We start from the raw sequence: 23,534 nt of genomic DNA on the forward strand, positions 1-23,534 counted from the left end.
CCCACTGGTCACACTGTTGTCTTCATCACGCCATGAAGGTCACAGTGTCCCACTGGTCACACTGTTGTCTTCATCACGCCATGAAGGTCACAGTGTCTTCCCACTGGTCACACTGTTGTCTTCATCACTGTTGCCATGAAGGTCACAGTGTCCCACTGGTCACACTGTTGTCTTCATCACGCCATGAAGGTCACAGTGTCCCACTGGTCACACTGTTGTCTTCATCACGCCATGAAGGTCACAGTGTCCCACTGGTCACACTGTTGTCTTCATCACGCCATGAAGGTCACAGTGTCCCACTGGTCACACTGTTGTCTTCATCACGCCATGAAGGTCACAGTGTCCCACTGGTCACACTGTTGTCTTCATCATGCCATGAAGGTCACAGTGTCCCACTGGTCACACTGTTGTCTTCATCACGCCATGAAGGTCACAGTGTCCCACTGGTCACACTGTTGTCTTCATCACGCCATGAATGCCACTTTTGTCTTCATCATGTCCTGAAGGTCACAGTGTTGACCTGGTCCCACTGCAGGCTGTCATGTGGCACTAATATTGTCATGACATGACTTCATTCAGTTTGGAATGCGATTTTGTAATGCATTGCTGGGAAAAAGCGTACAGCAGAGACTTTGGAAGTATTTTAGCAAACACTGTTTCCTGTAGCTGTTATGTATTCCTTTGATATACTGTGGGTTAGTCTATATCGGCTGTGGGTACTGCATGTACAGTCAGATAGTGGATACAAGTATCATGGCATCAACATTCATATTGTTCCAATACTATTTATTTATATAAATAAAAGTATTTTACCATTGCAGCATTGTCATGTTTTACTTCAAAATATAACAGGATAGCCACGTAGTGCTATGACCGTCATACCTCCTATACTGTAACATTGACTTACGACAGTCGTAGCGCTATGACCGTCATACCTCCTATACTGTAACATTGACTTACGACAGTTGTAGCGCTATGACTGTCATACCTCCTATACTGTAACATTGACTTACGAAGTTGTAGCGCTGTGACTGTCATACCTCCTATACTGTAACATTGACTTACGACAGTCGTAGCGCTGTGACTGTCATACCTCCTATACTGTAACAGTGACTTACGACAGTCGTAGCGCTGTGACTGTCATACCTCCTATACTGTAACATTGACTTACGACAGTTGTAGAGCTGTGACTGTCATACCTCCCTACTGTAACTGTGACAGTGACTTATGTGGCTATGACTGTCATACCTCTATACTGTAACTGACTTATGACAGTCATACTGTCATACCTCCTATACTGTAACAGTGACTTACGACAGTGTAGTAAGCTGTCGGCTCTGTAAGTGACTTACGACGGCAGTCGTCAAATGGCTGTGATAGTTTTTTAAAATGGAGCACTGGTAAGAAATGGAAAAGAAATACAGTAGCAAATACACAAGGATGTGAGACAACAAAAGGATATTATGATCCTTGGGATATCCTATTTAGTACAGAACTTAGTCATTGCTTGAGATCCAGTCAAGACCTGCATGTTGTGTTGCACTGGTATACTATTGTATTCAAAAAGTTCTTCAGTCCTTGGAATTCCTTGGTTATCTTTTTCAATCCACAGTTAAAGGTCACATGCAACCAAAAAATCAAACATAATTAAAACACAATTATCACTTATTCATGACATATAATATACATTGCTGGTTATGAAAAAACATATAAACAAAATTATAAGCGTACAATCGCAAATCAAAAGTGCAATATTGTGTACTTGGGTTCACTTCCCAAGAAACAAAGCACCCGGCATATCGAACCCAGTCAGAGCGGGTGGGTGTGCACTCAAGTGTAACGGCTGGTTCATTTGCAGATGCTCTCACGGCTCATTGTGTGTGTATATAGAGATGTTGGGTTTTGTAAATACATGCTCATTTTTTGTGTATAACATTTTGCAATCAACAGACATCATAACATGTCATGTGTACAAGTATCACACCTGCCTGTCTGTGTAATTACATAATGTGACAGAGACCGAACTCGGGCCATAAATCAATGCATTTTGTTTATGGTGTATAGCCTGATTGGTGTTAAGTTCAAACTGGATGTGGTCAGTGATAGCAGCTGTGTATTGACTATTGTCATTAGCAGACAGGCAGGCAGACACACAGGTGTCAATAAAACAAGACATTGAGTTTTGTCTGTGACAACGACATATCTATATCACAGTTAGAAATTCTGTCAAAGCTAAATAATGACATTGCTTTTAACAGGGATACTCTACAGACTTATAGAGTCTCCCTGCTTTTAAGTATCGAACTGAGAAAGTGACTCGGTAAGAAGAACGTGTGGTGAAATAGACAAATGAAATTATATAAACAGTTAAATTACTGTCATAACATATAAAAAGCTCGCGCATGTGAGATATCAACAAAACATTAGAAAAATAGCTCACACCAAAGCCTTCACCGGACAACCCTCTTCCAAGCTGCGGGAACCTATTTCACTACGCACATGCTATGAGCGCAGTCCAGCTGTTGAAACCAGTTTTCCCCCCAAAAGTCGGGGGGAAAATTAGTGAAACGTTTGAACTCCGATTTCGCGCGGTTTTTTTCATCGCGTTATTTTTCAACTTTATAAGTTGAATTTGCATTTTTGACGATTTGTTTCGGTATTAGAATCTGCAATGTTGTGTTTTACGTTGCATGTGACCTTTAACAAAATTAACATCATTTGATAGTATGAACATGTGCATGTTCTACAAGCGACTTTTAGCACATTGTATTGACAAATGCCCACCTGAGAAGCATGATGTATTTGGAATCAAACCAAATAGAAATGACAAGCAGTAACTTTCATGTTTTCTTACCCACATCAATATCTACATCAGTGACTAGATTATCTTATTTCAGTTTCATATCAGTTACAAACTAAATCCTCATACGCAGAAAAGACACAATACAGAATTACATTAAATATGTTTTATTCAATTCTTTCATATCCGAGAGTAGCACAGATAATACATATATAATGGCTTACAGTCTTTCATATCATACAGGCATACAGAATCACAGAACGTAGAGAGCAAGCACAACAGTTGGAGAAGGAGGGACACTGGGAGGGTGGTTTCACAAAGTCACTGTTTAGGTGTGGGTGGAGAACACCCATCATTACAGGGGGGAGACAGATGCACAGTTGGTTCACATGGAGCATGTACATGTCAAATCTTTCAGAACAAATCTGCCAAGACTTCACATTTTATACTATGAAAGCAAAGATGAGGTTGTGTAAGATGCGGGACAAAAAATCACATTGTCGAAAGAGAAAAATGGGTGTTGAGACTTATGTGACTATTAGCTCCTGTTGTAAATGGTAAATCCATTCAAATTAACACCTGAATCAGTTCAGTTTGTGAGGAATATTCTATGAAACTGGACAACACCTGTTTTCAAAACAAGAAACCACTAACAGGAAACAAACATGTTTGTTTCAGAGATGTTTTCAATAACTCAGTCTTCAGACACTCCCATATATCTTAAGACACAAGAATAAATAACCAAATTCAACTTGAAAACTATCAACAATTTGTGTAGTCTTTTATGCCTGCTTCCATGAAAGCAGCACATTATTTCGGACATGAAGACTTCAACATCTATAGAACATTGAGGTTGGGAGTTATCTCCCTTGGACCACAACATAGACACAACATGAATATCATTTTCAACAGCATATTCCAATATCAGTACAATTCTTTCAACATTTATCACTTTCTAATAAATAATATGTTATAATTTGCTGTATCAATTGCACACAGAAATGAAATGCACTTAAAAAAGTGTTAGTCAACAGAACGCACTGAGATAACATAGTGTTTTTTGTGTTGTTTCAATAGCCAAGAAGAAGGGACAATTGAAATTGTTCCAGTGAATTAAATATCCTCAAACAATGCTTGCTATACATTTGCATCAGTAAAAGAGGAATATACCTTGAAGATATACTTACAGTTTCAAGGACAAATGCATTCTTCTAGTCATGTAAGCAACAAGCTGTGGTCTGACTTCATGACAATATTATGCACGCACACACAGAACATTATCACAATGGGTGGAAATACAATCCCTTTACAGATTTCATTTTGCCAACTCGACTGCTTCAAACCTTCATTGCAAATACTCTATTTTTTATCTTAAATTCCAATTTCAATATGTCCTCATTATCATATCATGTAATTATCCATCTGAATAAAATGGATATTTATTCCTCTGATAATGTATTCAAAACAAGGGTAATATACCCAGCTGATCCACTAATCTGTTTGTACACATGGAGGCAAGCTGTGAAAAGCTTGATCAAGAGTTCAAATGATTCAATATGTTTATATACTAGTGAAGATACAGATTGTAAATACACATGTTATAACACGGATCAAATTAAGTTACACCCAATGACATATCATACATTGCTCCGATACTGTATTATTACAGACAATACAACTATTATTCATGATTCACAGAATATTATGTCTCTTCTACACAGTGGCAACTAAAGTAAGGATTGTTGAGGAAAGCCCATCTGTCTGTGGACAAAAATATGTTTCCATCTCATAGAAAGTTTAATCTTTGATATATGGTACACAAGGAATATATGGGTCTTTAAAATCTGAAAGAAATGAACCAGGCTAGAATATCTTTAAACCTTTGGAAGATGGTGAAGATTTGGGAAACACCAATCAACTTGTGAGCCAAAAAATCTTCAAGAACCTTCACTGTTCAATAAATCAAACGTGACTTGTCAACTTAACCTTTTTAGATCAACATGCAGACATATTATCAATATTCTGAGATGAACTACAAGGAAATCTTGTGGCAAGTGTTTGCCTAATTTACACCACTGTCCCATCTTTCTAACTCATTTTTCAAAAAGGATGACCCTTATTCCTATAAGGATTCCTATACTAGATTTCCCTAGTTGAAAATAGGACAACTTTCAAGTGAGGAGGTTCTCCTGTCTTTCATTGCCACTGTGTCTGTATGAAGATGCTTGTGTGCAACCATTTGGAGGAACTGTAAGTTTACCAGGTCTATTTTGACAGGGTTTAAGTATCTACTGGTTCAGTGCTGGCAATATTGTACAGTAAGATCACATGAGCCAGGGTCAGGAGGTGAGAATGAAAGCACATCAACACAATATTATTGCACATATATCATAATCCATACATGTTTTATAACAAAACTGAAGCCAAGGTTCAGTCCTTGTTCAGGTCTAGGTTCACATCTGGGTTCAGTCCTAAGTTGGGTCTTGTCTTCAGGTACTAGCAACACAAATTATTTACAGTAGCTAGCTATCAAACTCAACATTGTCAAAAACTGCAAACTGCACACAGAGCCCACTGTACATAATTAAATGTGGTTAATATACAGTGTAAACTGCCTGATACAATGCAATATCAAATCAGAGCATACTATCATTCAGATGTTCAATCTTTAAGTGAGTACTACCGGGTACACAATTGAACTCTTCACAATTCATGAACAACACATATTATAACTACAATGGTGAAAGAGCAACATTCTCACCAATCAAAAACCTTATAAATCTGGATGTTCATAGGAAAACATCAAGAAGCATCTGATGCAGACAGAGCACAGGGTGAGAGGTCAATATTAACATAAAGCTCAGTTTATCCAGACAATTGGAGCAACATGGTCAAGTGATGAAAGTGGGTGGGGCATTTGAGTTTTTGGAATGTTTGATTGACAGAGAATAAATACACCACAATAAACAAAAATTGAGTTTTTAAGACATTAAATTTATAAAATTTGATTCAATGAAATGATCAATGAAACCCATAACCTTTAGTTTTGAAACATAAACCCCACTTCCAACACTTCTTAAAAGAGAAAACCATAAACACTTCCCCTTAAATGAAAAAAATATTAAACTTAATTATGTCAATCGTCACTTGAACTGAAACAATATGCCACTATCTATGAAGAACGTTATACGGAGAACATGTTTTTACTTAGAAACTAACCAAATTTGGAATTAGGTATAATGTTTAAGTATTCTGATAAAAGCTTCACAAAGATACCTTGAGGTTACTCATGACAGAATGATATTTGACAATCTCTCTAAACTGAAATGATTCTCCCAAGACTACACTACACACTGGTACAAAATTGTTCCACAGCTGAAGAGCTGCTTATAAACAGGATGAAGAACTACAGTAGACAGTACACCTGGAGTTTTAGCATGTGACATAACTGTGGAAGATCTAGGTGTTCTCTTACCAGGCAAGGTAACTCCAGCATTAGGTGCCAACAATCTGCTTCTTACAGTATGACCTCCAGGACATTTTGTAACCTTGACAGGGAGGTAACTCTAGCATCAGGTGACAAAATCTGCTTCATATAGCATGACCTCCAAGACTCTTTGTAACCTTCACAGGGAAGGTAACTCTAGCATCAAGGTAGGAGACAATTGTCTGCTTTAATCCGTCTAACAGAAAGTTACATATGCTCAAATTCAACACTTCTAATTACCTTACCTATAAGTACCTACCATTTGACCGAGAACTGAGTTACGATATGTTTCTTGGGTACCTGTTTTCCTATTTAGATATTTCTTGACACTTCACAATTAACTTCTTACCTTAAAGCAACAGCTTTCTACAAAGCACTAGCACAGAATACTGAACAATATCACATGTAACAGTTACCAGTGAAAGGTAGGTTATGACCAGAAATGTGAGGAGCAACAGTGTTTTCCTGGATGGGGAAGTCACAAGAGGTTTGGGTACCAACTCCAACAGAACAATCAGTGGAGTTCTTCACTGACCATACAGGGCAGAATCAACAACCTTAGAAAGACTCCAGTAGTCTTCTTCGCAGTGTGCAGTTGCATAATCAGATGGCCAGTTTCTGCTGACCAGTGGATACTCCACAAACAAGATTTAGTCTACAGTATCTGCATCTGCAGATGGGAAGATTCTATGAACACAAGTTCAATAATTCTATATATGCTCCTGACAAATGCTATATTTTCAACACTGAGGGGTGATGTTTGGTGTGATGATCACTCCTGTGTGACATCCATGGAGACGGACACACTGTTCATCACGTCCTTTATCACTGGCAGAAGAAGAACTTGCAGCAATGTCACGTGGAATGTTCTGCAGCCTCCAACAGGCTGCTTCTTGACACTGAACACAAACATGGAGGTACACTGTCCAACATGACACTTTTCAACATTTTCGGATATATGTTGTAGGTTTGTATAAATGAACAAGTAGGAAAATGATGCCCTTAATAGCTTGACAGTCCATATTGTACAGCTGTGCCCTGCAATATTCTCAAGTACAAAGCATCAATGTTGGCCTTCCTCACCATCTCTCAAGGTTAGACCTCAGTCTGCTCAGACTACCATACAAATCACTTCTCACAGATCTAGTTGTAGTGTTCCCTTGGCCTTTACTAATCAAAGCACCATAAGTCACAAATTCATGAACATGCACAGAACCTGTTTACCCTCAAAGATCCTTCCAAGTATCTTCCAGCACAGCGCTATTCCCATGACACTATACAGTTGCATATTGTGAAGACCCACCAGGCAATCATGCTTAACAGTCCTCTCCACACTGCAGATGATGTATAGGGGAAGATGGAACTGATGCTGCCCGATGAAGTTCACAGAACCTCATCATACAAGATGCCCATCTCCAATTTCACAAATTATTCAAAGCAGAGCTTGATGTAGGTATGTTGGCCCAGATGGTACGCATCAGTGGGCCACTCACAGTCAAATGACAATGGTCAGCAGCGGTCAGCACCTTCAGGCTGTCTATGTTCTTGGTGGGAGAATGACCACTGTTGACCACACTGACTAGAATGGTGTTGCCTCCTCCATTCAACAAGGCTACAGTCGTGTGAAGCAAGTCTTGGCATACAATACTGTTGTGTCTATAAGTAGTGAGGCGTGTCTTGACCAGTCAGCAGACGATAGATGGACGTAGGCATGGTCTTCATGTGGATCTGGAACAACACAAAAAGGACAGGTCAATAAATCATACTCAAAACATGACTGTTTTTGAAAGATATATTCTCACACATTCCATCTCACATTTCTGCTGCTATGACATATACTGTGGGGTATTGATCTATGTTATCTAGAACTTCTGGCAATAACACTGGAAAACATTTTTGGAAAAGTTCACTTGACAATTCCTTGCCTACAACAGTATTTTGTTAACATTTCTCAAACCAGACAGTGTACTGTTTGAGTGCAAGTTCATGCGGTGAAACTATTTTTTTCCAGAATTGTCCTGAAAGAAAGAGCAATGTGGATGTAGTTACAGCATCACATGTCATCTGCTGTTTGGATTTTATCAGTATACAAACTAAATGACACAAAAATGACAGTGTTGTCATCAGCTGTCAAAGATCTACCATTAGAATTGTTGGAATACTATCAGGTACAGTGTACAAATATTGACAGTGGTATTATTCACTTGGAAATGTTGAAAATCGCCAACAATCCTGGATTGAATTAAGTATATTTCTGAAGCTATGTCTGGACATTCTACATCCAGGTGAACCTGAATATTACATTTGTTATCCATAATGTTATAACAACCTTCGGAACAATTTGGTTCAACAGAAAAAATATAATTTCTTTCCTCAGTCACTTGCATATTCCCTTAGTACCACAGGATTAAGATTTTCATTGGATGTAATCATGCATTGTCACGGTATCAGTTTGATATCCTGGGCCCCCATGACTGAATTGTGGAAAATCCATTGATTTGACAGGTTATTCTTGCAGATAATAACGGAAAAACATTATAACTGACACCTTTAAAAAATCAATGTTTCCATCCTCACCTTACCTTGCCAGTCGTTATTATTGATTTTCTGTGAATATTGTTTGTCTCAAACAGTGCATATACTGTTTTGTACAAGTATTGTCGAGGAATCAATAGGCATGACTGGATAAACCTGTCTATAAAGGCTTCATAAAACAAAATACCATTAGTCATTCATTTTTACCTCTGAACACGTCCTTACAATAATATCTCAACATGTTAATCAACAAACACAATGTCTGTCAACCTTTTCCATCTCCATTGTCTGGTGCCATTGTTCCACAATCTGCACCAGTCACACTTCTATGCACACCATGTTTTTTTAGTTCCATAACAGAAGTTGTATTACTACCTTTTTCATCCAGACAGGTCATGAATTTGACAAACATATCGATGAAACAAACATCGTAATTACATCTACAGCCTTACGACATAACAATGTGAGTAATATTACATCCATGCAATTGTATTGGGAGACCTAGAAACATTTCTGATATGAGACCATTCTAAGCCAGAGGAAATGTCTACAGCCACCATATTAAGTACAATTTCATGAGATATTACATTTTTCAACCTTATATCCAATACAAGCTATATTTTCAGCACCTTGTCCAGAAATAGGTTTCATCAAAAAGAGGATCAATGGTTCTTTATGCAAGTATTTCCTGCCCTCATCACACTAAATTGATTCAGTCTGCATCGAGAATGCAAATAATAATGTATAATTGATTCTCTAAGACTTGCTGAAGATGGAAACTCCTAAGATTGCTGGCTGCTTTAGGTGACCAAAGTCATGAAACCACCAGGTAATCTCGCAAATGTCTTTCGATCATGTCGAGGCTGACCCAAACAATGACAAAATAATAAAGAAGTGACTCGCGACCATGTTTGTGAGACTTTATTCGTAGGTGGAGCATTTGTCTCTGGTTGTCCACGTTTCATGTGATATTGGTTTCCTTGAAGCAACACAATCCCATAATTCTATACAACCCAGGGGATGCCGCGGGAATTAGGTGGTAGATCCAAGACAATTTGAGACATTATTACAGTTGTCAATACAGCTCCACCAGAAGGGGAGGCATGGCAGACAGGTCTGGGCAAACCCCAGTTACTACCTGACCAGCTCTCAGTGGGGACAGTCAATCTAATTTCTCAAGCAAATGACTCATAAACACGTCATTAAGCCAGGAATCTGTTTTTCCAGAACAAAGTAGATTTCTTTCATGGTTCTATATACTTTCTTATTTTTGTGTTTAATGAAATGAACCAATAAAAATATCTTTATGTTTATGATTTATTGACATGTATTATTCTACTTCTTTGTACTGGTACTGATCTTCATCCTTTAGGTTTGCTTAATAACAGTAAAAGGCAAGCGCTTTCATCCATCACATCAATATTCACTGATATTCATCAACATTTCAGTTCCCACAAATGCAGGTGGTACATAACACAAACTGAGCTGAAAGGCAGGATGAAGTCATCTATATGTATATCCCCTTCCCATTTTAATTTGTGCATGAAACCGCGAAAAGTATGTGACATACTTAAGTATTTCGAAACAGGTTAATCCCAAAGATTTTGATCACAAATAATATATTTGATGATCAAAACAAATTATTTCCTCTATTCTTTAAATGCTTTTTATACCTTCCAATGACATGAATTAGTAATGGTACTTTTGCAGCGCCAATGAATATTTCTTGATAAAACTCTGTAAGCACATAATAGATCATGCATCATGCAACCTTGGAGTTCTGGGTTAAACTGCCCTCCAGCAGGCAAGTCTTGATTTCAGATGCAACTATATGGGTGAGGCTGTCAGACTGGTGACTGTTGAATCCTTGATCCACCCACCCCCTCCTCCCAAACACCAGTGTCATATATAAATTCTGGAATGTTTTGTCAGCTATGTAATTGTTGCTTAACACTGCACTCAGCAATATTCCAGCTATATGGCGGAGGTCTGTAAGTAATTGAGTCTGGACCAGACAAACAAGTGATCAACATCATGAGCATCAATCTATGCAATTGAGGTGAGGTGAGGTGAAATTGGGTTTTACGTCGTACTTGAGAATATTTCGCTCATATGACGACGTGCATGCATGTGTATGTGTATGTGCGGCTGCTTGTACTAGCCCAGACTTAAGCTGGTTTTATAGTGCTAGCTCACTGAGATACCATGCCGCAGTGAAGCATGAATACCCCACTCTGACACATTATACTGACTCCGAGCCGACCAGTCCTTGTTGCACCCATTAATGCCGAGCGCCAGACTGAGACCAACAAGTACCATATTTTAACGTGTTTTGGTGTGACGCGACCGGGGATCAAACTCGCGACCTTCCGCTTCTCAGGGCGGACGCTCTAACCACTACACCATGGAGGCGGTCTCCATGCAGTTGGGATATGATACAGTTATGTATAAATACTACCAGTCTAGAAAAGAGTAAATGTAATAATACTATCAAATGAAAAGCTCTGGCTTTTTTGTAAACCAGAATTTGAACTTTAGGTTATGTGAGCCGTCAAGATCTTGTGTATTGATTGGGCACCAAGTAACCCTGTACTCACCTCTCCTACAGAGTTGGCTAGTAGTGCTACTATCTTCTCATGGGGTACTGCTACCACACTCTGATTGTTGATCTCGATGATTCGATGTCCGACCCTCACACCACCCCTCTCAGCTATACCTCCACGTAATAAACTGCAGATCTGGAGAGTACAGACGTAGCATTAGTGGAACATCCATTTCTTATCTCAATTCATCTAATGTGTCAAAGTTTATCAAGCTATATATGTTTATGACATACAATCGTCAGTTATTTAGGACATAAATCACACATGATTTCAGGTTTGTGATGTTATGTAGTATATTTTCAATGTGAACTTCCATCAGCTGGAGGTATCAATTATCAATACTTGCTGACGTGGACAACACCATAAAAACAAATGTGCATACAGTGTAGCAAAATAGTTGATACAGATTTTATGAACCAGTTCATGGAGTACTCTCATCGTATGCATACTTAAACAGCAGAGAATGACTTGACATCACTCCGGAATACAATACTGTCATCAGTTATTGGACATCATCATCATCATCATCATAAACTTCAATGGCCAAAGTCTCATGTTGGCAAAATATAGATTAAAAGGTTAAGATTTGTGTTTTTAATAGGTTTTGAAACTTAAAATACATTGATTACAAAATTCATGCTGTCACGTCTAATACCATGACAACATATAAAGTATTAATATGCAAGACTATAATTTTAATGTTGATTTTTATAATCAATCAAACTTTGCCACATGACTGTCCTACATCAAGTAGTTACGTTCTCTGAAATAATTATACAAAGAAAGACTAAAAAATATAATTTTATATCTAAAAACAAATATGCAGAGCAAAACTGCCCTACTCAGCAAAGACAATTTAAAAGCTTAACTCTGAAGTGAATGTTTTAGTTTCAGTGGACCAATTTCCAGTGAAATGTGACAACCCACATTGTGATTTTCCAATTCCTCATTTAGTAAACTCTTAAAAATTTCACACGATGACCTATTCTGTACAACATGCTTTGATTTTCAAGGCCTTTAAATCACATGTTGAGAAAAACCTCAGAGTCTCCTTAAGGGGAAGGAAGCTAATAAACAGGCAGTGAATCATTACAGCCTATTTTCTGCCATATATAGTGATGACCAGAGAAAAGTGGTAGGTACAGAATAGCTCCAGGGACTGGAATTGATTGTAGGTTTAATGTGGCATAAACAGTACAATTATAAGACATTATGAGCTCAGGGCTGTGTTTTGAGGTGGCATCCTGCATGGGGGACAGGCAGGGCTGAAGTTGATAACAGACACAACTTCATGAGGTCAGCATGGGGCTGTGAGTGGAAGTTGGTTGGTTTGTTGTTTAATGCCGCACTCAGCAATACTCCAGCTATATGGCGGCGGTCTGTAAACAATCAAGTCTAAACTAGACAATCCAGTGATCAACACCATGAGCATTGATCAACACAATTGGGATACAATGATGTGTCAACCAAGTCAATGAGCCTGACCAACCGGTCCCGTTAGTTGCCTCTCACAACAAACATGGGTTACTGAAGACCAGTTCTAACCCAGCTCTACATGGGTAGATCAGCATGGGGTAGCGGGTGGAAGTTATACTATGTGTGCTGCAAAAGGTTGGTCCCTGGTAGTTTGGATCGCAGCTTCAAGGTGAACATTGAGCAGGTTCTGATCATGCACCAAACTGTTGGTATGTGTGGGGCTCACAAGTACACCATAATCTAAGCCTGTTAGCCCAATGAATGTATAAGTTGATACTGACCACTCCGTTCTGTACACTGAAGCCAAGCTGGTACTTGACGTCTGGCCGCTTGATGAGGACCTCCACTACTGGAGGACATGGCACTACGGTCAGCTTGACCACTGTCTGGGGCTTGGACGTCTGAAACACAACACAACATACAGTCCTTACTCCACAAATCAGACATTGTTTCTTGTCATAGTTTACATAACAAATGATGAAGACAAAGAAAGAGATAAAGACACAAGGGTTCAGTGCTGCCAGGATATTTCTAAAATGTTGGATTAATTCTGCCTAAGTACCCTATGAGTTGATTTTCAAAACATATAAAGTAGGTAAATCACATTTTTTGATCATGTCTTATATTGCCCAAAACTCTTGACTATATTTTAAGTTGTCAATTTTTAATAACAGAATTCAAGATACCCAACTATGTTTCAACAAACAAAATATTGGCTTGATCCACAACAGACCTATATCAGTCCCAGTGCTAGCTCACTTTGAGCATGTGGTTGGGGCCTCAGATGTACAACCACTAAGCAGTGACATTACAGAATACAAAAGCTGGCGTAGAATAGCATTTCAAAGCAAGCTCTCCACATCAAGGAGTCTGGAGCTGACTGTAGTTTGCCTACACTGACAGCAATACTTGAAACAGAGCAAGGATGCACGTCATGTCAATGATCTGGTATTGCAAACATCAATGATCAAGTAGGTCTCAAAGGACACTATTTTTGCTGATTTCCAGGAACATAAGTAGCAACATAAAATACTCACATCTTCTTACTTCATGACAGAATAGACAAAGTGTATCTTTTTGTTATAAAGTAGCTTATAATCTCAGCAGCAAACAAGCGGATTAATTGCAAAATCCCAATTCTGCCTAGTGACCATCTTATACACTGAGTCAAGCAAGGGCATAATTTCGCAAGAATCTAATTACAAAAAGTGCTAGCACTTTAGTTTGCAGACATTTTAGATGTCAATAAAGAATGACACTCAGTACTGATATTCAAAATTTTCTGCATAAAATACTGAGAACCAAAAGTGAAATGAAGTTTACAGAAACAAAAGTGAATTTGGTAAGAGGGTCAATCATGTCAAAGCATGGTCACAAAACTAAGATTATGAAAACATGGGATGAATTTTACTTCTAACTAGACAAATACCAAATGTGAACACATTTTCAGAAAAATGGCTGAATAGTGGCTGAATAATGTAAAAAAGGTTAAATAAAAGTAAAACTTTTAAATATCACAAAAGAGAAAACATGCATAAAGAACCACTTGTAACTTTATATGTAACTCTTTCATTACATTACAGAAGTAATGATATGTGTAGCTTTTCCAATATGGCTGCTGTGGTGGCCATTTTGAACAGCACATTCACACCACTTTTATAAAACTGGTGGAAGTAAGCATGTTAAGTTACAGGTTTGAGTGGTTTCTGAGATTCACCTGTTTACAATGGAAGGTTGACTGATGACAGATACCAGACAAACAGGCCATGATGTAAGCTTCTCGATTTTCCATCAGGTGAGCTAAAGTGTATTTCTTATCAACAAGTGACTGAGTGAGCGAGTTTAGTTTTATGCAATATTCCAGCTATATGGCGGTGGTCTGTAAATAATCGAGACTGGACCTGACAATCTAGTGATCAACATCATGAGCATCGATCTACTCAATTGGGATAAAATGACACGTGTCAACCAAGTCAGTGATCCGTAACCCCCCATCCCATTAGTCGCCTCTTACAACAAACATGGCTTTACTGAAGATCAGTTTTAACACAGATATTCAGGTGTCTCTTGTCATAACGACCACCTTCAAAATAATGTCAGACCAATGTGACCACTGCTATTATGCTATAACTATTGTCTGATTACTGTATGGACAAATGTGAATCACAACTATGTGAGTGACTGCCTGATCAGATCACAGTCATATCAGCTAACCCTTACAGGTAGTTGTTGAGCACATATCCAAGGCCTGCTTGAAATGAGGCTTACATTAATCACCAGGCTATTTTTGTTTCTACACATGTAACCATATTGAGTCCTGAGATGTAGTTACAATACTGGAGCCCATGGCAGAATGGGATTAAGTTTGTGATATGTTGAGGCCATGCCATGCTTTAGGCCTGACAGCCAGTCTCTTTCTCCAGCATATATTTACCGTAGTTCAAAGTACTTCAAGCATGAGTTAATTGCTTTATGGTTTCAAATACTAAAAATATATCATTTGGTCTCTATGTACTAAACATTTTCAAATATAAAGATATAAGAAGATATCCAAACCTTCTTAGATATATTTTTATAGTCTTTGAAATTGGGTAACAATAAATGTGAAGGCTGCTAAAGCCACATTTAGGTACAAATTATCTCACTACATCAATAGATGCAACACATGGAGATCAAGCTGAAGGTACACATGGCATGCATGGAGACTCAAGCTGTAGGTACACATGGCATTACATGGAAACAAATTAGGTACACATGGCACTACATGGAGATTGAGGTACACATGCACTCAAGCTGTAGGTACACATGGAGACTCAAGCTGTAGGTACACATGGCATTACATGGAGACTCAAGCTGTAGGTACACATGGCATTACATGGAGACTCAAGCTGTAGGTACACATGGCATCACATGGAGACTCAAGCTGTAGGTACACATGGGTGAGTGAGTTAATATTTAACGTCACATCGGCAATATTTCAGCCATATCGTGACGAGAACATTTTACATTGTAATGGAATATGTATATATTATATAACCTGTCATCGAAGGACAGTAAAACAACTAGAGTATCACAGATATATATATATGTAAAACTAGTAATTGAATCTAAAACATTTTAACCATAGGGGACAACACAATCTAAAAATGGGCTATAGATCGCTAACAACTGAAGGTAGATCACCATACTAGGGACCATGGGGACTTACAGTACATTTGCTTCCTGCATGGGCCCTAGCTGGATTTATATCATCCCCTCAGCCGTTAGCAATTATGACATATCTAGCCATACATTAAAATTACAAATATTCTACGATTAAAAAACGAAAAGTTGAAATTTACTTTGAATGTTTTGGGACTTACGTACCCTCTCAGGAGGAAGGTACACATGGCATTACATGGAGACTCAGAATCAAAGCTAATGAATCATTTCTGTGTTATTACTAACTCTTGCTTGACTTAAACATGGTTAGGTCTCTACATCTTCAAGGACAAACCTTTCATATTTATAAAGGGATATCATTTTCTGAGTACAAATCAACTGACTGTGTAGATGAATAAACCATCACCAGTGAATCAAACTTTAACCCTCCTAAAAGAATCTCCATTTCCTTTGATACAGAACATATTCTAATCCTCAGACTCAATACAATCTCATTATGTTTTCTCTATACAGTTTCAATGAATAATTAACTGATTCACTTCACACATGCATGGTAAGTGTCCCTCCTAAGATGAGTAAATCCTGGCATATTTCATCTAACAACCTCAATTTGCAACACAAATATATCGCCATCTAAAAATCAACAAACATCCAAAATGTATGCGGTCACAGACTGAGATAACGAGATGTATGTTTTATTGGTGGTGGTGTTGCTGCTCTTATTTCCCCAGAGTGTCATACAGGTTTCATAATGTGACTGTGTCCACTAAGCACATCGAGAATAACACATCAAATCTCTTAACAGATATAGATCATGTACAACACTCTAACGTTGTACTGACATTTCCCATCCCCACCATTAGCGGTGCAGCATTAACAGTCTATTCCAGCAACACCCTATTCCAACTTCCCCCAATAATTTGATATCCAAGCATGTAAAGTTATTTGCAGTTTGAACCTTCTAAACACCAGAGGAATGGAAGAAGTTAACTTTTACAGAATCTGAAACAGAATAATGCATTAGCAGTGTTGTTTACCCAGAACATTCAATGTAAGCTGAATGTAAAACTTGTGAAATCCATACCCATCATGTAGGGAGAGTGTAGCTCTGATTGATGGGAGAGCACAGTAAACTTTAAAGAACTTTGTTTGGTAACAAACATTCATGTAAAGATTGCATTTAGTGGAGCAGCTTCTCAGATAGGAGCAACATTATTTTTGCACCACTCGATACTGGCGAAAGCGAGAGCAGCGGACTTAAACAAACAAACTTTTTTTATTTACACAACTTTCAGACAACTCGCTGTAATCTTTTTAAATATCTGATTTTGTTTTCAGTTGTAGAACAAATACTTTACTCTATATGCCTATGTTTTCAATTCAAGAAAATATGCTTTGATTAAGTCTGAACAACATTGTAGAGCTTAATATATGAGGGTTGATCAATGGTGTCAAGTCATTAAAATGATTCCTTTTTTAACATGATCCCCTTCCATATTGAAAGACTTTTGTCAGTTAAGTTGGAGGGATTTTATCCAAGTTTCATAGAAGTGTCAACGCGTGGAATATGGTCGACTGGGGAATTAGCTCATTTTTAAGATGAAGTGTACGTACAATACGTTGACAAGACGAAGGAATACGTTGACAAGACGAACGAATATGTTGAGTTCAAACTTCTTTAGTTACATGACAAACAAATACACAAGACATAAGTGAGGTGAGCGGAGTACCTGCTCAACCCCATGGTGTTTCCTACGAGCAGCATTATCCCGCTAATGGACGTCCCTACACAGAGAGTCGGAATACCAGACACGTACTCCTTCACTGTCTAGATGTGAGTATACTAAGTATATATACAGTTTTTGACAACAATGGACAGGCGACGACTCAACAATGTACAGATAGAAAAACAATAGCACTTCCTTGACCAGTTGATGTGATGGCAGACACGGCCAAGGGGGATGACCAATTAAGGTTATAAATGTCATATACAGTAATTAATTACCTGGCAAGTCAATGTACAATGCGGAAGTGATAAGAATTACATAGTATACAGATTAGCATCATATAAATAATTACAATAAAGTCTCACATGTCTTGAGTACATACTTTTTACTTTTTAAATATTTGGACGATGGTTGTCCTGAATTAGTCCCTATAAAAGAAGTCCTTCTCTTGGCAGTCCAAAAAGTTCCCTTCTGCTTCTTTGACCTCATCCTTCTTGTTGAAATGGGTTCTTGATGGAGTTTTGTTACTGTGCAGGAGAAGATGGCAATCTGACTGAGTCAGATAAGGAGAATATGGTGGGTGAAGGTGTTCAAAGGCACACTCATAGATTGTACCCATGGCAATGACGGATGTGAGCACTGACGCATTGTCCTCATGGACAGCACAACTCTCATAGCATTTCTCCCTTAGTCTTAATTTCATCCTGTATGTACTCTAAAAGTGTAGTATATGCTACGTTCAGTGTCTGGCCTATTGGAAGATGACACCATCATGACTTGGAAAGTCTGTCCTTTACCAACTAGTCATCACCATATGGTCTGTTCCATGGATCATTTCTGGTGTTGCTGACGTCACAGGCATTCTAGCACAGGTGCTGTCCTCAAGAATCTCACTGGTATGCTTAAACTCTTCTTGCTAGCCTTCTCTAGATTTACTTAGAAGGCAGAAGGGTAGCCTAGTGGAAAAGTAATTCAAATCACGTGGGATAATAGAACCTCCCCACAGTACTAGGAAGAATAAGGACTTTGGGTGTTTTCCCCAGGGTGACAACATGTTGGATGAAGGCTACTCTCACACTGTCCTGTATGGCAGGAGAGACAACACACACATTGTATCATTCAACCTGAAGCTCTGGAAGAAGATAGTATCATGTCATCTCATAACATTTTGTCCCCATGTCATTCATGAACAATGCCAAAATCCATTCAAAGGCCGGTTATCATCAAAACCTATCAAACATATGCCAATCATCTTATATAAGTCAAACAAAAAAACTCCCTGTATTTCTTGAATATATTTAAATACACATTCATTTTTGATAACTACCCATGAAGGTCCGGGTTAGAATATTGATCTTCAGTAACCCACTCTCGCTGATTTGGTTGACACATGTCATCGGTTCCCAATTGTGCAGATCGATACTCATGCTGTTGATCACTGGATTGTCTGGTCCAGACTCTTATTATGTACAGACTGCTGCGATAGAGCTGGAATATTGCCAAACTCACTCACTCATTTTTGATAACAGAAGAAATTTTATATTATTCAAAAGATTTGTCTTTCTGCAGCTAAAGATACAACCTTGTCCACATATCTGGGTTTATTCATCTGTTCATACATCTTTGGGACATTATATAGAATGACGTTTTCCCTTGGAGAAGCAAGTCCACTATGGACATGATTGGGACTCCCCTTGATGTCATCCCCCTGTGGCCAGTAACACATTCTCCATCCCCCAACCTCATTCTGAATCGCGCTACACCCTCCTCAAACCATTGTTACAAAAACATATTATAAAACTCGCACAAATGGGAAAAGTTTTCAGATAACACTCTGCAATCTCTCTTCCTTACGGAAACCTTCAACACTCTCAAGCATGCATGAATTTATGTGTCTTTTTCCCCGTTTACAGATCTGAGCTTTGATGTACTTTACAACACAATTTACCACCGCTGAGAAAAGCAACCTTTTGAAGTGTGAGACAATGAAATTAGGTGCCATTTGGCCTGGTTCTAGCTTGTTAGGCTCAGTGGATTAAGGAAGCTCATTGTGAGAATGACTGCACTAGGGAAACTAGTTACGGGGCCAATTATTGTATCCTGTCTGGCATTACCTGAAGCCCTCTATGACACCATACTGTCCACTTTATTGCTAATTCATGTATCCAAGTTAACAGAATTCTGAAATGACACCTGATAGAGAACTCTATTTCCAAGGCATTCACGAACCCATCCTAAGCTGGCCACAGCCATTTAGATATAACATTGTGGATAAAAATTCAATAATTCTTTACAGCCTATTCATCTGGGGTCTAATATGTTGAGGAAGCACTTTATGGGCACCTTGTGGCGAAGTGTGGACCGATAGGGAAATCTGTGTGTCGGTCTCGTGTGGAGAGTATTAGGGTCACATCCAGACGTTGTCGTCGACAGCTACAATCTCGGGCTGCTAGACACACAGGATCAGACCTATGGATACAACTCAAGAGGTTTCCTAAGTAATGGAATACCTCTTCTTATTCCAGATATACATACCATTTTCCCTTATGCAATAAATCAACAGTTTGCTTTTCTTGTAATGAATGATAGCGCTGAGAGAATAGTTTCTGAGTCTTCTCAGACAGCAAGTAGCTCACTTGGATGGATCAAATATAACCAGCTGTCAGACAACATTTGACAATGCTCAGTCAACTATCTTCATTGTTTATGGTGCAGTTGACTGAGTGAGTTTGAATCAATGTCATTGTGAACAGTATATGACTGGATGTCACCTGGATGCAACAAGGAAGCCAGAAGTGATCATATAGACAATAAGACCATAAAACAGAATCATGGAGCCGCTCCCATATTAGGGGTAAATTACTCTTCACCTGATCACAGACAATAAAACAATAAAACAAAACAGAATAATGGAGCCACTCATATATTGGGGACAATTTAATCTGCACCTGATTATAGACAATAGGACAATAAAACAAAACAGAATCATGGAGCCACTCCCATATTGGGGACAAATTAATCTTCACCTGATCACAGACAATAGGACAATAAAACAAAACAGAATCATGGAGCCGCTACCATATTGGGGACAATTTCATCTTCACCTGATCACTGACAATAGGACAATAAAACAAAACAGAATCATGGAGCCGCTCCCATATTGGGAAGAATTTAATCATCACCTGGTTACTGACAATAGGACAATAAAACAAAACAGAATCATGGAGCCGCTCCCATATTGGGGACAATTTCATCTTCACCTGATCACTGACAATAGGACAATAAAACAAAACAGAGCAATGGAGACACTCCCATTTTTGGGACGATTAACCTTGCACCTGACTGACTGTTGACAAGCACAATGGCAGACAGGAGCGTTATATGTGGACAGTCAATCAGTTTAGATCAATATGAAGTTTATTCCTGCTCACATCCCCCCAATCCTGGTGTAATCAGATCAATGGCACTGTTGGATGCAAAACCAATCAATGCTGGATCCATAACATTTAATTCCCTGGTAGGCAACTTTTTTTCTTCCTGTATTGTTGCCAGAGTATGTGTCGATAAATCCTAAATCTCTTGTTTATTATAGTAATTAGTTTTGGGGAAAACTGAATAGGATTTCATCCTGCAACTGACCACAGTGTCATTGGAAATCAATGTCTGACAAACAGACTCTTTGCCACGTCTGCTTTTAGATATATTTCCATAGTAATGTATCATATACAGACATCAAGACAATACAACAGGACGTGTGTGAAGTCACACAATAGATTCTCAACAGTACAAAGGTTTATTTATCCTATCTGGATCGTGATCTGAAATAACAAACATCACATTTGCCACACATCCTCAGAATCTTAAAAGCTTTACAGTTATTGACCAGAGGATCAACTTGAAACTCAATTCAGACTTTAATTGAAAATAAAAAACAGGGAAATTGGAGTAAAGTAGCGTTGGGAAAGTTCAAGATGCATGGTGTGTCAGGAGTCTGGCAGTCCTGGGATGCAATAAAGACAACATCATCGCTGCCTGGCAAGCAAGAAAAGCCTCACGTTCAACGATAACATCACGCCTGTCAATCACTTTGACATGGAACGTCCAACCAGCCTCGTGACAGTCAGGAATACGTTTTCAATGCATACCAAATCAAATTGTCTCTTTTTCCTGTTCACTTGAAGAGTCAAAACATTCTCTGAGTACTTGAACCAGCATCCAACACAGGCAGTCAATAAGAACGGCAGCAACCACACGTTTTTATCATGTCAGACGTTTCTGATTTATCACCCTTTTTGCTCAATTTATCTCCATTTGTGTTCGTGCAAACAGTGCAAGAATCAAGCAGTGATAGTATCTCCCTGTGTTTTTTCTTGCCAATCGAGGGCTTCTTGCCCTGTTCAGCTTTCTCAAGGATTTGGACACACAGTGTTTATTCAACGATATGAATATGTACACAATGCTGTTGAAGCTACTACTGTCCACACAACATCGTCCAATTATGACTCTATACAAAGCATACCATTCTTGACTTTACATTTCTCATTGACCCTAGCTCTGATTACAAATCTGTTCAAAATCTTTGAATAATATCATGTACTTGGATTCTTGATTTTGTAAAGAAAACAAATCTCTGTGTGCATCTGAATAAAAGTTTCATTCTGAATTCAGATGACCTCCCTAATCAAACACATCGGCAAAATGGTATTTTGGTGAAGTTTCCACCACATGGATCTGATAATGAGGTTCATTCAAAACGCCTAACAATTCTAAACATGTTCCTGGGACTATGAAAATATTTTGCTTGCATCAACTTCTGGTTTCAATTCAGAAACTACAAGCACATGAAAGAATTGAAATTCAAGTAAACATTGAAGGAAAAGATTTGAATAATAAATTTCCATGATTTACAGAAATTTGCATGTTAAATACATCACTATCATCCTCCCAAAACATCTCATAGCTTCCAGTTAAAACATAAATTCCCACCAATTTCACCACTGAGTTCGTTACTTGTACATCTCAACTCCAATTTTGACTTGCAAGCAAATCATATTATAACACACTTCAGATAGACATATTTTCAACATGTATTGTAATTTGATATAAAACGTCCAGACATGAAAATCCATCTTTAAAAAGCCATTAGTTCCTCAGAGGCTTTAATCATTGCAAAATGTTTTGGCTGTCCAGATTTAAAAGTATACCGGGGAATCCAATTACAATAAGTCAATTTTGACTTGTTCATCCTTGTCTGTTGGACAAAGACTGGCAGATCTCTCTGGCCAGGCTCGCCCAGATCTGGATGTGCTTCCCCCTCTCACACAATTCTGATGGACAGGTAATACCCAGTGACGCCCACTATGAGTGGAAACACAACAGGAAATTTTTTAAAGACTTGAAATAATTTAGTTCTGCTGCAAGACAAATCTACTTTCGTCTGGAGATGTATTGACAATGTATGTAATATCCCTCTGAAATCTATCAGCATTTCTTGTCATATAAATACTGCCTTTCTTCAGTTCAGTAAATCACTGACTGTGTGGCAGCCCATTCTATTAGGCAGAGAAATAATCAGAACATATATGAGCAAGATTTGCTGAAAACTGTTGACAACCAAACAAGGCATCTGGACACACTGATGGAGGGATAACCCCAAACTAAACATACATCCTGTAACTTCTTAAACCAAGAACTGACAGAATGCTGCTTCTTAATGATGTTTTGGCCTTGTACCACACACATTC

General features: G+C 38.4%; 1 protein-coding gene across 10 annotated transcripts in view; it reads right to left on the reverse strand.

Moving 5' to 3' along the window:
* Positions 1 to 2,951: 2,951 nt before the first annotated feature.
* Positions 2,952 to 23,534, reverse strand: part of LOC124255838 — a 149,511-nt gene continuing 128,928 nt past the window's right edge. For 9 of the 10 annotated variants that reach the window (XM_046689784.1, XM_046689782.1, XM_046689775.1 and 6 more), the window contains 3 exons: positions 13,183 to 13,302; positions 11,420 to 11,560; positions 2,952 to 8,015 (listed from right to left, as the gene is read on the reverse strand). In XM_046689784.1, the coding sequence (XP_046545740.1) occupies positions 7,944 to 8,015; positions 11,420 to 11,560; positions 13,183 to 13,302 (333 nt within the window). In that variant the 3' untranslated portion in view covers positions 2,952 to 7,943. The remainder of the gene's footprint in view (positions 8,016 to 11,419; positions 11,561 to 13,182; positions 13,303 to 23,534) is intronic. The other variant, XR_006892777.1, reaches the window with a different exon arrangement.

This window comes from Haliotis rubra, unplaced genomic scaffold (assembly GCF_003918875.1).
Source record: "Haliotis rubra isolate DU_JTF1 unplaced genomic scaffold, ASM391887v1 Scf61, whole genome shotgun sequence".
Classification (NCBI taxonomy): domain Eukaryota; kingdom Metazoa; phylum Mollusca; class Gastropoda; order Lepetellida; family Haliotidae; genus Haliotis; species Haliotis rubra.